The sequence below is a fragment of the Coregonus clupeaformis genome, unplaced genomic scaffold (assembly GCF_020615455.1).
Source record: "Coregonus clupeaformis isolate EN_2021a unplaced genomic scaffold, ASM2061545v1 scaf0018, whole genome shotgun sequence".
NCBI classification, from domain to species: Eukaryota; Metazoa; Chordata; class Actinopteri; order Salmoniformes; family Salmonidae; genus Coregonus; species Coregonus clupeaformis.
The window spans coordinates 592,453-604,599 of NW_025533473.1; the positions used below are offsets into that span (position 1 = coordinate 592,453).

At 41.5% G+C, this 12,147-nt stretch overlaps 1 protein-coding gene across 1 annotated transcript in view; it reads left to right on the forward strand.

Annotated features, from left to right (window-relative positions):
* LOC121572672 (nidogen-1-like) overlaps window positions 1–12,147 on the forward strand; it is a 50,516-nt gene that overhangs the window by 27,966 nt on the left and 10,403 nt on the right. Inside the window, exons 9-12 of the mRNA XM_045212505.1 lie at window positions 5,549–5,686; window positions 6,426–6,554; window positions 6,915–7,058; window positions 8,237–8,365. Coding sequence (XP_045068440.1) covers window positions 5,549–5,686; window positions 6,426–6,554; window positions 6,915–7,058; window positions 8,237–8,365 — 540 coding nt within the window. The remainder of the gene's footprint in view (window positions 1–5,548; window positions 5,687–6,425; window positions 6,555–6,914; window positions 7,059–8,236; window positions 8,366–12,147) is intronic.

A 12,147-nucleotide genomic window follows, 5' to 3' on the forward strand; every position in this document is an offset into this window, starting at 1 on the left:
TTGTGTTGTGACGCTTCCCATCCAACCTGACAGAGCTTGAGAGGATCTGCAGAGAAGAATGGGAGAAACTCCCCAAATATAGGTGTGCCAAGCTTGTAGCACCATACCCAAGAAGACTCAAGGCTGTAATCTCTGCCAAAGGTGCTTCAACAAACTACTGAGTAAAGGGTCTGAATACTTATGTAAATGTGATATTTCAGATTGTTCTTTTTTATATATTTGCCAAAAAAATAGTTTAACCTGTTTTTGCTTCGTCATTATGGGGTATTGTGTGTAGATTTGATGAGGGATTTTTTTTTTTAATAATCCATTTTAGAATAAGGCTGTAACGTAACAACATGTGGAAAAAGTCAAGGGGTCTGAATACTTTCTGAATGCGCTGTATGTTCAGAGCCAAATTCCTGTGAAGCTCAGAGAGGATCTCATGCCAAAGGTTGTTCTAGTGTTGTGGTTGCAGGTTCACCTGCCTCATCTAAAGCCTCTTCTTTTGGGGTGCTGCTATTGGCCGCCAAGTACTAACATTCATTATCCGGATAATATGTGTGCAATGCTTGATAGTGTATATGATGTTAACAGAGTTCTATTTTCCAGGTGACCTAAAAATATAGGTTTTCATCAAGTGTAATCTGCTTCAGGTTATTAATCAAGCTACCAGGGTGTTTACAAACAGTACAGGAACTACTGTATATCATCCACGTGTATTGATTATATTTTTTGTAATGCTGCAGAACTTTGTTCTAAAGGTGCATAAACACCCATTGGATGTAGTGACCACAATATAATAGCTGTATCCAGAAAAGCCAAAGTTCCAAAGGCAGGGCCTAAAATAGTGTTTAAGAGATCATACACATTTTTGTAGTGATTCCTATGCTGAAGATGTAAAGATTGATTGGTCAAATGTGTGTAATGGGGAGCATCCAGATGCTGCAATACATTTATGAAATTGCTCCTTCCAGTTATTGAAAAACATGCACCTATTAAGAAACTGACTGTTAGAACTGCTAAGGCGCCGTGGACTGATGAGGAACTGAAAAAAAGAGTGGAGTGGCTAGTAAGTCTAGTTGCACATCTGATTGGCAAACCTACTGTAAATTTAGAAATTATGTGACTAAACTAAACAAAAAGAAGAAGAAACTGTATTATGAAACTATGATAAAAGATAGATAAATAGAATATGATGAAAAAAAAGCTTTGGAGAACATTAAATTATGGGCAGAAAGACTTTCAACACCGTCTTTTATTGAATCAGATGGCTCATTCATCACAAAACCCTTTGATGTGGTCAATTATATCAACAACTACTTCATTGGCAAAGTGGGCAAATTCAGGAATGAAATGCCAACAACAAACTGTGAGCCATCATATTCATGCATAAAATACCTATTATGAAAGAAAAGCAAGGTACATTTAAATGTCATAAACTTAGCGTGGAAGAGGTGAAAAAATTGTTGCTGGCCATCAATAATGAGAAACCACCTGGTATTGACAACTTAGATGGAAAGCGACTGAGGATAGTAGCGGAATATGTTGCCGCTCTTATTTCTCACATCTTCAATATGAGCTTGGAGAGAAAAACAATTCTCAGACCTGGTGGGAAGCTAAAGTCATTCCGCTACCCGAGAATGGTAAAGCGCCCTTTTCTGGTTCTAACAGCAGATCAATAAGTCTACTGCTGGCTTTAGCAAACTTTTGGAAATAATTCGTTTTTGACCAGATCCAATGTGATTTCTTTATGAACAAACTAACAACAGACTTTCAGCATGCTTATAGAGAAGGGCATTCTACATGTACTGCATTGGCACACATTACTGATGATTGGCTGAAAGAAATTGATAATAAGAAGATGGTGGGAGCTGTACTGTTAGATTGCAGTGCAGCCTTTGATATTATTGACCATAATCTGTTAGTGGAAAAACGTATGTGTTATGGTTTTACACGCATATCGTGGATTAAAAGCTATCTATCTAATAGAACTCAGAGGGATTTCTTCAATGGAAGCCTCTCTAACGTAATACATGTAAAGTATGGAATTCCACAAGGCCCGTTACTGTTTTCTAGCCTTAAACAAAGCCTGTGTATCTATGTATGCTGATGATTCAACCCTATACACATCAGCGGCTACAGCTAGTGAAATCACTGCAACTCTAACTCTGACTCTGCGGAAGTAGATAAATCCCAAAGTATCCCTTTAAGCTCTAGACCTAAGATGGTTCTGGTTATGAAAGATGTGACTATAGTTGAGGAAACTAAACTTCTTGGTGTCACCTTAGACTGTAAATGGTCATGGTCAATGTATATTGATTAAATTGTTGACAAGATGGGGAGCGGCCTGTCTGTGATAAGGAGATGCTCAGCATTCTTAACACCACAACTAACCAAACAAGTCATACAGGCTGTAGTCGTATCATATCTTGACTATTGCCCAGTAATATGGTCAGGTGCTGCAAAGAAAGACATAATAAAGCTAAAGCTGGCTCAAAACAGAACAGCATGTCTTGCCTTGCAATGTTCCAAGAGAGCTAATGTCAACAAAATGCATGTTGACCTTTCCTGGCTCAAAGTACAGGAGACATTGTCTGCATCACTTCTCAATTTTGTTAGAAATATTCATGTATTAAAAACTCCAAAACATCTATTCAATCAACTAACATACAGCTCTGACAGACATTAATATTCCACAAGGCATGCAACTAAAGGTCTCTTCATAGTCCCTAAAGCCAAAACAAATTCAAGGCAATGATAACATGGAACTCCCTCCCATCTCAAATCACTCAAGCAAGCAAAAAGTAGTTTAAAGAAATTATTTAAACCGCACATCACAAACCCTCTGACCTAAATAGCTGTAGCATCTCCCTCCCTAGCACATCTGGTATTTGAGTTAAAGTTAAAGATCAGATGTGCCCTTGGCATCAGGATATCAAGGACTGCTCAGAGAAAGCAATTGTAAGCAAAACCTCAGTAGAGTAAGGACTTACTGGTTTGGTCAGCTTACTGATGTTAGTCAGTAGAGCCAAGTTTTATTGAAGTGTATGAAAGTGTATTCTTATTTTGTGACTGGTGGATGCTGCTGTGTGTGAGTGTGGCGCGGGGAATGAAAATGGAAATGCAAAACAAGTTTATGAGAACCAGACGAAACTCCATAAGAGACTCGGACGAAACTCCATATCAAGGGGACTTTATTCATTTTATGTCCAAAGGCCACGCACTATACCTTAGCTAACCCTTTATGGGCGGATAGACTGTAACATGGCAAATGTTTGGTTTAGTTCATTTCTATGCACTAGACCGGGCGATGGACGTATGTGAAGCCCATCTGATGATAATGATGACTGTTCAATTTATTGAACGGAGTGGAGTGATGGATCTCTAAAAAGTCCACGTATGTAGCTAAAGTGAAGGATTAAAAGGAAACTCCAACACGGTTGGAAACTCCAACACTGTTGCTGAGGTGAAGGATTAAATTGAAGCCTTAGCGGGGAGGAAACTCCATCTGTAGCTCATTGCTATGATCAGGGGGTGAAATACTTCGTAGAAGCCCCAATCTGATGATGACTCTGTTCAATTTATTGAACGGAGTGGAGGGATGGATCTCTAAAAAGTCCACATATGTAGCTAAAGTGAAGGATTACATTTAAACTTTAGCTGTAGGAAACTCCAATACGGTTGCTGAGATGAAGGATTAAATTGAAGCGAGGAGGAAACTCCATCCATAGCTCATTTATGAGCTGAATGGCATGGTTGCCAGGGTGAAAACTGTGATTGAAGCCTTAACTGGAAGAATTGTAGCATTTCCATTGTCGTTTTCGTTGACGTCAAACGGGAAAACCAAGGACACTGGTGGTTCCTAATGTTGTGAGATTCTTGCTGGTGTTTACAGAACAGCTGGTTCTAAGAGATTAGGATCAGGACCTGCAATTGTAACAGTAAGCATCTGTAACGAAATGGATAACTGCAGTGTAGCCATTAGAATGAGCACCTGTTACATGGATTGCTAAGGCATAAGAATATGAAAGTGTGTATTCTTATTTTACATGTATGTAGTTCTGTACATGTCTATTAACATTATGTATTATGTCATGTTATGTAGTTATGTCCTTCAGCTGTAATTGTCTATTAATGTTATATATTATTATACCATGTTTTATGTTTTGTGTGGATCCTAGGAAGAGTAGCTGCAGCTTTGGCTGTAGCTAATGGGGATCCTACTAAAATACTAAATATACTAAATCTCTATGCCTCATTATATGACTATGAAGCCTTCCAAAATACTTGGGCAATCATTTAGAATCAACTCAAATTCTTCCACAAACATTGATAGCTATATCTATGAAACATGCAAACAACAGTGTTAATCATACATGGGCAAACTATGGCCCGCGGGGCAGGAAGAGTGACGGTGCTAGGCCGAATTCGACCTGCGGGCCGTAGTTTGTCCATGTATACATTTCCCCAACAGATTATTCTGTCTCTACTCATAAGTGTGTCTTCTTTAGACATCTGGGGGATGTTGTTACCACTCATTTGTTGTCTCAATGGACCATCGTATTACATACATTTATCTTCAAGAGCGTTTGAATTCCTGACTATACACAGTATGGAATGCGAGCCAAATGAATAGTAATTATCTATAGTGTAACATTATCCGTAGGTAAACCAAAAACCTAGTGTTGTTGTATTTCCTCAGCTGGCCCTTCAAAGACACCCAAACCCTTGACAGGGTAAAGGATAGCGGCTAAGGTAAACAAGGGGCCGTGCTTCAGTTCACACAAGGTTATTTACTGCAGGTAGGAGGTGTAAGAAGAAGGGGGAGAGTGGGGGAGGGCAAGAGGAAGGCACCGGGAGAGGGGTAAAGTTACATAGGGGATGGCCGGGTGTGGCGGTCAGGGGGCCGGTGGTAGGTTATGCAAGCAAACTTGACTCAGCTGGAGTTTATTGGCAAAAGTGTAACATCTGTGCCGAGTTTCCTGTGAGGACGCAATGGGGTCTGGAGGAGCAGGGACTTCAAACGTGCCCCCCAACCCCCCTAATAAGCAGCTGTCTGATAAGCGGTCGGCACGTCCCCTCTAACAGCCGGGAGAGGTGTCTTACATGCCTGTGTCTACAAAACGGAGACATTGTGTGTGTGTTGGTGTGTGTGATGTCACAACATCTTGTCCAGCTATTCAACAGCCATTTTCAACAATAACTAATGTGAGGGTTTCTAGGAATCTATTCATTTCAGGTTGTAGTACTAAACTGTGATTTTTCAGACTTGAAGTATCCAAAGACATAAGTAACACCAAAGTAGAACTCCCCTGATCCCTTGATTTACAAAATCCATAATCTGAAAACAGCCTCACAAAAGCCTTACTGAAGGACTACATGTAGCCTATAAGTGAATTGCTGTTTGTCCAACCAATTGGTCCCTACCATGTTTACTGCAATTATTTCACTTAAATTCTAGCTATAACATCAGAACTAACCCTGAACTAGTCATTGATGGCATCACCCACTAACACGGATCCCACTGCTGCCTCTCAAGAGAATGGACGTTTGCTTTGATTGACAGGTGGCCCACCAGAGCAGAACCCATGTTTCACCGGCAGACACGGCTGCGACACCAACGCTGCCTGCAGACCCGGAGAAGGCATCCAGTTCACCTGCGAGTGTTCCACTAGTTTCACTGGGGACGGACGTCAATGCTATGGTAGGGGCCCTGCACACTATACATACCAGCTTAAACCTACAGCAGCTGATGCATAATGGACATGGGGAAAAGTCTATTGAAGTTTGGGTTATACTTTATTTTACATATTTACCTGGTAATTCATTAAAGGATGCATGGTAATAACTTTATTACATTATTATCTAATAAACTTAGACAGTGATCTTGGGTCAGTTTAGCATTTTCCCCACTAAGGATTGGGGGAAGGTTAGGATTGGGCGAGCTGATCCTAGATCTGTATGTTTGGTGTGAAAACAGCTCATGACCTTTCATGACTGATCTTCCTAAAATAGGTAATATTAGTAAGATGGCATCTTCATAGTAGTGGTCATGATATTACATTTGACTTATTTTGCACTTTCTAAGAACTCAAAGACGCTTTACATTAGTAAAGGGCAAGACCGCACAAAGAGAGGACTGAGACAGACTGTAGCATATGAAAACAAGCAATGTCATCAGAAATTCTCATCACTAATAATTCATATTATTAATATACTGTAATGTACAGTATATTGCTACATAAACTACAAATGACACAAATAATCACATTAAATAATTTATTACAAATATGCAATGAAATAATGTAATTATTATTATGGCTGTTGATATGACTTGCAGTAAACATGAATCTGGTGCAACAGAATTGCCCTCAGGGGACAAATAAAGTTGTTTGAATTTAATTGAGTTGAGTTTAATTTAATTGAATGTGCTCATTTTGTAGACATTGACGAGTGCAGAGAGACGCCCGAGATCTGTGGTTCTCACGCCATATGCAACAACCAACCGGGAACATTCCGCTGCGAGTGTGTGGATGGTTTCCAGTTTGCCAGCGATGGCAAGACCTGTGTCGGTATGTAGTGCTGAAAAAGTGTGTTTGCAGCTGTGTTGTTCTTTGTTTGGATGGCCCCCAATATAACTGTTGCAGTTCACACAACATTAATACACACTTAAATACACTAACCGTTTACAGATTTTTCATAGCATTTATAGATTCATCTTAAACTCCAATTTAAGAGTTTCTAGGCCATATCAGTCTATTAATCTGTTGTTTTCATTTGTCTATCAAACCGTCTACTGAGAAAAACCGTCTACTGAGAACTTTCTCACATTTGCTACTCATTTTTAGGGTTTTAGTTTCATCAAACAAAGGGGATTTCTATCTCCACCAAGTCTAAAATCTGCCTCCCCCTTTCCCCCCTATCGCTTGTAGAAGTGGACCGTCCCATAGACCACTGCCAGAGGGGCACCAATAACTGCGACATCCCAGAGCGGGCACGTTGTAGCTACACGGGGGCGTCCGCCTATATCTGCTCCTGTCTGCCCGGCTTCGTGGGTGATGGTCATACTTGCCAGGGTAGGGTGACACTTAAACAGTTCTGTGTGTGTGTGTGTGTGTGTGAGTGTGTGTGGTGGCGGCAGACACCAGCGGAGAGAGAACCATTAATAACTTATTCGACTGAATGGTGTTGACGTCCTGTTTTCGGAGGTTGAAGGACTTTTTTTTATCTTTACAGAAAAAAGCTAAAAGAAGTCGATAATCCTCTTTACTAATACAATTAATCCATATCCATCCATTCCATATCCGTTGACTTAAATGATCTGAACTCACTCATGGCATTTGTCGTCAGGTGATATGTCTTGCCTTTGCAGCACTTGTCTAGTTACTAGGCCATATTAGAATAACTTTACTGTCCAACATGCAAAATAAAGTTGTCTTTTGCTTTTCTCAGAACCCCCCCGGACACCACAGAAACCCACACACCCTTCAGCTTAAAAAAACCCCAGACCATGTCTTCTCTCTAAACTCTCCACTGGTTCTCTCTATGTTGAACCCTCTGAGTCCTCCTCGTTGTAATGCACCCACACCGAGGCCCCTGCGAGAGGAAATGTGTCCACCTGGACAGGAAATGCAAACACAACCCGGCCCTACAGCTGGGGAGCTCATTGGTCATGCGTTTTATTCATCCATCCATCCATCCCTGTATTTCTTATTTTCCCTCATCCAATGCGACTTGGCCAGCCACCAAACGAAAGCCGTATGAATTTCCATGTAGGATTTGTATAAGTCCTTTTTCATTTGTTGTCCTTAGAGATAGTAGTGAGCTGGGGTAGTGAGCTGGGTGTGTTACATACAAGTTGCAAATGGTATCCCTATCCCTATCGAACGCTAAGCTTCAACATGTGTACACAGTACTTTAGTTATGCAGCTGCTATGTTTTATTGACTGTACTTTTCTACAGAATTATGTTTCTTTCCCCATCTAACATCATCACATAACACAGGATGTGACATTTCATGAATGTATATTTCACATTTAGATACTTTATATAGGCATACAGTCTAGTGCACTACCAATACTAATAACAACTGTGTATTTTTTGTATATCTCCATAGCAGGATTTAATATTCACATTCCTATTGACTGTGTATATTTCAGCTATATATTGAAAGATTTTTATACATTGCTTTCATTTGAACTTAGCATCTGTGTCCCTATTGTTTCTTATTGACTGTTGTTTCTCACACACACAGACATTGACGAGTGCGAGCAAGGTCGCTGTCACCGGGACGCCGTCTGTTATAACTCTCAGGGCTCCTTCACCTGTCAGTGCCACCCTGGTTTCCATGGCGATGGCTTCCAGTGTGCCTCTGGCTCCCCGGGTATGTAACCCCTGTGCTTTTCTGTGTAAATAAATCACCTTTCCAAACCGCAAGTTGTGTGAGAGGAGTTCTTCTCGGGGTCATGTTCATTTGGAACCAAACAGAAGTTTGATCCCCGGTCAAGTCATACCAATGACTCAAAAAATGGGGGAATCTGCAGTTCGAACAATAACAAAGTGGGCACCCGGCCAGTGTTTTGGTAAATATCTCAGGGATGGGGCTGGAGAAATGTAACCATTCTCAAATTTATAGATGGAGCTATGGATGCAAGAACAGACCATCCATGACATCAAAATGATAGTTTTAATCATGTTTTAAAGCTATACATTGTTTGTTTACAATTACAACGTTTACAACCATTGGAGTAAAATAAGCTTATATTTTGGGTTCTGATGGGGTACGGCAGTTTAAATAAGTTCATGAAACATTTATAATATAAGTTGTGTTGTACAGATTGGCCCTTTAAGGAAATGGACAGGGGGCTGGCTCACGCTGCAGAAACAGGATATAGGCTCCTACCCTATGGGCCATTCTGTCTCAGACAAGGCTACTGATATTTATAAGTTAAACAGCAGCCAGAGGCAGTGTAGTCCAAAATGTGCAAGGGAAGGCAAGAGAAATGCATTCAGAAGGAACCTCTAAATTGTACGGCTATGTCCGGAAGTATGTAAATACTGTACATTGCATGGGGATAGTTAGAGCTCTCATCAGGCGTCTTCTTCCACTCAAAACGTTAGGATTCGCGTAGCTATACTTGTTCTGTCTTAGTGCCCCCAGCTGGAACATGTGAAGCTCCTAACAGTTTAGTTTGGTTTAGAGAGAGAGGGAGGGGGAGGCGGGGGAGTGAGACAGATTTGTCATCAAAGGAAAGCATAATATACCAGAGACTAACTGTTTATATTGAACGTCCACACAAGCCATAGTGGACTAAACAGTATATACAGTGCATTTTACTAATGGAGGTCTGTTCGCTAAGTTAAACAAGTCTATCAGTGTTGCGTCATCACCTGGCACTGATATAATTTTTTAAACTTTTTTTTACATTTTAGTCATTTAGCAGACGCTCTTATCCAGAGCGACTTACAGGAGCAATTAGGGTTAAGTGCCTTGCTGAAGGGCACATCGACAGATTTTTCACCTAGTCGGCTCGGGGATTATAACCAGTGACCTTTCGGTTACTGGCACAACGCTCTTACCCACTACGCTACCTGCCACCCATGGTAGAACATGGACTGAGGCGAAGGCCTGAACAGTGTGTACTTCCATAAGCCTGATATAAGACTCCATGAGACTGCGTGCTAAAATATGGAACTGTTAGGGGGAGGGAGGATGGATGACGGGTGTGTGCGTGTGTGTGTGCTTCGGGGTTCTGAAACTCACTCTGAACTGAGTGTCTGTTGGTTTCTGTTGTGCCTTGACCAAATGTCTCCCTCTTCCCCCTTGAAAGACATTTGAAGGTTGACATTTGAAACTGTGCATCCTTCCTGCGCGGGGATGGGTATAACAACACACAGATGTTACGCAGGGAGGATAAAGGAATGGAAACGGAGGTTGGTGTTGACACAACATACGATCCCCGTCGAAAAAGATCAACATAGCTGCTCATTCTCCATGCAATTAGGGCCAAATGCCTGGAACATGTCACATGGATGTGCTGGAACAGAGCCAATGCTCCTACACTCGCGAATACAGACTCCTGGGCTGCATCCCTAATGGCCTAGATAGTGCACTACTTTGGGGCAGGGCCCATAGTCCAAGTTAGTTGAACATAAAGGTAAAGGTACCCTGGAGTTACAACCAGGAATTGAAACATTTAATAAACAACAACAACTGAAGTATTAGGAAAAAGTAGGACTTGCCCCTATTGACTTAACAACCAATCAATTTTCTCTTTGATTCAACTCTACTAGTTCCCCTTCACCACTGTATATTTGGGAATATAGGGTATGTGTATTCAAGTGTTCCATACTATAAATTATTATTCTACAGTGAGGGGGAAAAAGTATTTGATCCCGAGCTGATTTTGTACGTTTGCCCACTGACAAAGAAATGATCCGTCTATAATTTTAATAGTAGGTTTATTTGAACAGTGAGAGACAGAATAATAACAAAAAAATCCATAAAAACACATGTCAAAAATGTTATAAATTGATTTGCATTTTAATGAGGGAAATAAGTATTTGACCCCCTCTCAATCAGAAAGATTTCTGGCTCCCAGGTGTCTTTTATACAGGTAAGAGCTGAGATTAGGAGCACACTCTTAAAGGGGAGTGCTCCTAATCTCAGCTTGTTACCTGTATAAAAGACACCTGTCCACAGAAGCAATCAATCAATCAGATTCCAAACTCTCCACCATGGCCAAGACCAAAGAGCTCTCCAAGGATGTCAGGGACAAGATTGTAGACCTACACAAGGCTGGAATGGGCTACAAGACCATCGCCAAGCAGCTTGGTGAGAAGGTGACAACAGTTGGTGCGATTATTCGCAAATGGAAGAAACACAAAAGAACTGTCAATCTCCCTCGGCCTGGGGCTCCATGCAAGATCTCACCTCGTGGAGTTGCAATGATCATGAGAATGGTGAGGAATCAGCCCAGAACTACACGGGAGGATCCTGTCAATGATCTCAAGGCAGCTGGGACCATAGTCACCAAGAAAACAATTGGTAACACACTACGCCGTGAAGGACTGAAATCCTGTAGTGCCCGCAAGGTCCCCCTGCTCAAGAAAGCACATATACAGGCCCGTCTGAAGTTTGCCAATGAACATCTGAATGATTCAGAGGAGAACTGGGTGAAAGTGTTGTGGTTAGATGAGACCAAAATCGAGCTCTTTGGCATCAACTCAACTCGCCGTGTTTGGAGGAGGAGGAATGCTGCCTATGACCCCAAGAACACCACCCCCACCATCAAACTTGGAGGTGGAAACATTATGCTTTGGGGGTGTTTTTCTGCTAAGGGGACAGGACAACTTCAAATCTTGGGTGAGAACCTCCTTCCCTCAGCCAGGGCATTGAAAATGGGTTGTGGATGGGTATTCCAGCATGACAATGACCCAAAACACACGGCCAAGGCAACAAAGGAGTGGCTCAAGAAGAGGCCTTAATCCCATAGAAAATCTGTGGAGGGAGCTGAAGGTTCGAGTTGCCAAACATCAGCCTCGAAACCTTAATGACTTGGAGAAGATCTGCAAAGAGGAGTGGGACAAAATCCCTCCTGAGATGTGTGCAAACAAGAAACGTCTGACCTCTGTGATTGCTAACAAGGGTTTTGCAACGAAGTTCTAAGTCATGTTTTGCAGAAGGGTCAAATACTTATTTCCCTCATTTAAAATGCAAATCAATTTATAACATTTTTGACATGCGTTTTTCAGGATTTTTTTTTTGTTATTCTGTCTCTCACTGTTCAAATAAACCTACGATTAAAATTATAGACTGATCATGTCTTTGTCAGTGGGCAAACGTACAAAATCAGCAGGGGATCAAATACTTTTTTACCTCACTGTATAGGCTTCAGCTTTCATTTTACATTTACATTTTAGTCATTTAGCAGACGCTCTTATCCAGAGCGACTTACAGTTAGTGAGTGAATACATATATATATATATTTTTTTTTTCATACTGGCCCCCCGTGGGAATCTAACCCACAACCCTGGCATTGCAAATGCCATGCTCTACCAACTGAGCTACATCCCTGCCGGCCACGCTGGGCCAATTTTGCGCCACCCCATGGGTCTCCCGGTCGCGGCCGGCTACGACAGAGCCTGGATTCGAACCAGGATCTC